Source organism: Sinocyclocheilus rhinocerous, unplaced genomic scaffold, assembly GCF_001515625.1.
Source record: "Sinocyclocheilus rhinocerous isolate Xijiao unplaced genomic scaffold, SAMN03320098_v1.1 scaffold1364, whole genome shotgun sequence".
Taxonomy (NCBI): Eukaryota; Metazoa; Chordata; class Actinopteri; order Cypriniformes; family Cyprinidae; genus Sinocyclocheilus; species Sinocyclocheilus rhinocerous.
In genome coordinates this window covers 1011233-1013925 of record NW_015627534.1, presented here as the reverse complement: position 1 = coordinate 1013925, position 2693 = coordinate 1011233, and the positions used below count along the sequence as shown (strand labels likewise).

Here is a 2693-nt window from a genome sequence, read left to right as displayed (position 1 = left end):
TGCTACTGCGCGCGATTTTCAGTGCTTGAAATCCGTTTATCCTTTGTTAAAAACTTCCACGTCGTCGTGGAGAGCACAGGTCACGGTCGCTTAGCAACGGCAGACGCCACGAAAGCGCAAGCTCCCAACGCTTAGGAAAGAAGGAGAAAGCGGCGCGACAGGCATTTTCCCACGCGTTTTAAGGCGCGACATGTGAACGGCCCCAAAGTTTGTCTACACTTGACGCGACAAAGCGACCGTTGCATATCATTTGAACTTTGTGTCAGTACGTCATAAAGAGAACGCGGCATCAGTTTATTGTCGAGGATTTCGCACCGCTCGTGTCCAGTGGCACCGCGCCGCTCACGTCCAGTGTACGTGAACACTGAATTCTGTTCACTTCTGCTTCTATTTGTGCCTGAAATACTGTGCTCTGCAAGTATCGTTGTAAACGCAGTTGCTTATAGCTTAGGTGAAAGGGAAACAATTGAGAAAGAAAATGGATGTGTAACAGTATATTGGTTCACAGCAGTTTAATGTTCCTGTTGCTTTCTCTGTTCATGAACGTTAATCAAACAACAAAACAAAGAAAAATCACTTTTGTAGCTTTAACACAGATTTGTTAGATTTAATTTATAGTGAAAACTACGCAGTGTTATTTTACATTTGATTAGTCAATTTCTGTAGCTGAATACTGTTAGACTTACCTGAAAGATATAAAGCACTGCTTATTTCATTTGTATCTTTGTTCTGTTATTTATCTATGCTTGCAATTTGTTTATTTCCTATGCTGATTTACTCGCCTACAAAATCATAGATTTTTTTTTTCAAATATAAAGCTATTGAAATCATCAGATTTTTTTTTCCAAATCGCAGAAAAAAAAAAAAATATCGCAATGTGAGTTTTTTTCAATATCGTGCAGCCCTACTTGGAATGTACGACGCGACCTTAATTCACCAAACAGCCGTAATATTAAAAAGAGCAACTAGACTGCCTGCGATGCTGAACCGACCGGATGTTCCAGTGAGGTGAGGCTGATGAAGCGCAGGAAGAGCTCTCCTCCAGACGACACAGCCACCGATGAATCCGTCTCTTCTAGTCTATGGATGGCCTTCGTCATGTTCTCTCGCAGGCCGAGGATCGTCTCGCCTAGAGAAGGACAAGCGTCGGTTCACATGCGCATCTCACATCCCTGAACAGCGTCCTGAACACCAGACTAAACTCACTCTGATCCCTCTTGAGGAACTCCAGCAGGGATCGTATAGCAGCCACCGCCGAAGCCACATCCGGGTCTTCTCGGATCTGCGCTCGGAAATATTCCACCAGCTCTGAGAAAAAAACATAAATAAATAGATACATCTTAGTGCTTGGCCATACGGAGCCTGCAGGTAAACAACATTAATCTCCCATCGTGAGAATGTGAAGACAAAGCATATTACCAATACTTTTTTCTGTAACACTTTACAGTAAGGTTTAACTTGTTGCCATTAGTTTCCTACATCAGTTTACACAAACTAACAACGAACAGTTCTTCTATAACAGTCATAAATAATAGCACCTTATCTTAATTTCAACATTTACCCATTCTCAAAATCAAAAGTTGTGCATCTTTTAACATTTGTTAACGCACTGTGAAGTGTGTGAAATAAGACGAACAACAAACAATTACATAAATGCTGTAAAAAATTTCACTGAAATATATTACATATTGCTCATTGTTAGTTCATATTAGCTAATGCATCAACTAATGTTAAGAAATGAGACCTTACTGTAAAGTGGTATCATGTTATTTATAATCTAGAGCCTAATTAATAATGTAAATATGTTTGATAATAATTTAAACGTATTTTATGTCGATAAAAGAATGAACAATTACAGTCAAGTATTAAAAGATAAATAAAACAAATGAATATATTGACATTAATAAAGGAACCGATGAAAAAGTAGCTTACATAACATTTCGATCAGTTTCTCTGAATGTCACCCATAATGCACCTGTGCTCACATTTTAGCCCGTCATATAACTGATCAAATAGATAGAGGGAAATCTAATGATTTTCATAATCTGGAAGATGATCAAAAGAGCACAGCTACAAGCAAACTGTCTGTCCCATTACTACTTTGCGTTGTGTCTTTCTCGAAACTCACCTGCTTCTTCCATATTAAACTGCTCACCGCGTCTCTGTTGAGGATGAAGGGATTCACGCTTTGCTGATGCAATATTCTCTGGAATATTTTGACTTTGTCACCAGAATAAGGGCTATTTTACTACCTCCTTTCAAATTAGCGACTTTGTCTGACTAATTTTTGTTGTATTAATTTCTTTCAAATTATTAGCGCTATACAGTAAACAAGTGGGTTTACACTATCTTCTTCTTCTTCTTCAGTATTGACGGGCGGGCCCGTTGTTGTGTTTACCGCCACCTGCAGGACTAGAGCAAAATAGCATGAATAAGTTATTTTTATTTTTACTCTAAGCTACTCAGTGTTGGGGAAAGTTACTTTTAAAAGTAATGCATTACAATCCTCCATAAAAAAGTAACTAATTACGGTACTTAGTTACTTTGTATGGAAAGTAATGCGTTACGTTACTTTTGCGCTACTTTTTAAATCTGGACAGGGCTTGTTTGTTTTTAAAATAAAAAAGTTCTATTTTTGGCAAATATAAAAGCCTTTTCACACCAAAAATGAAATGAATAAGCCTCAGGCTGAA

At 38.1% G+C, this 2693-nt stretch overlaps 1 protein-coding gene across 3 annotated transcripts in view; it reads right to left on the bottom strand.

Annotated features, from left to right (window-relative positions):
- The window catches only part of LOC107728130 (translation initiation factor eIF-2B subunit alpha-like), a 7574-nt gene extending 5207 nt beyond the window's left edge, over nt 1-2367 (bottom strand). The window contains exons 1-4 of one of the 3 annotated variants that reach the window (XM_016538228.1): nt 2195-2367; nt 2129-2155; nt 1207-1308; nt 993-1129 (exon numbers count right to left, since the gene is read on the bottom strand). In XM_016538228.1, the coding sequence (XP_016393714.1) occupies nt 993-1129; nt 1207-1308; nt 2129-2141 (252 nt within the window). In that variant the 5' untranslated portion in view covers nt 2142-2155; nt 2195-2367. Of the gene's footprint in view, nt 1-992; nt 1130-1206; nt 1309-1932; nt 1999-2128 lie in introns of those variants that run through there. The other 2 variants (XM_016538220.1, XM_016538236.1) reach the window with 2 other exon arrangements.
- Nucleotides 2368-2693: the final 326 nt, after the last annotated feature.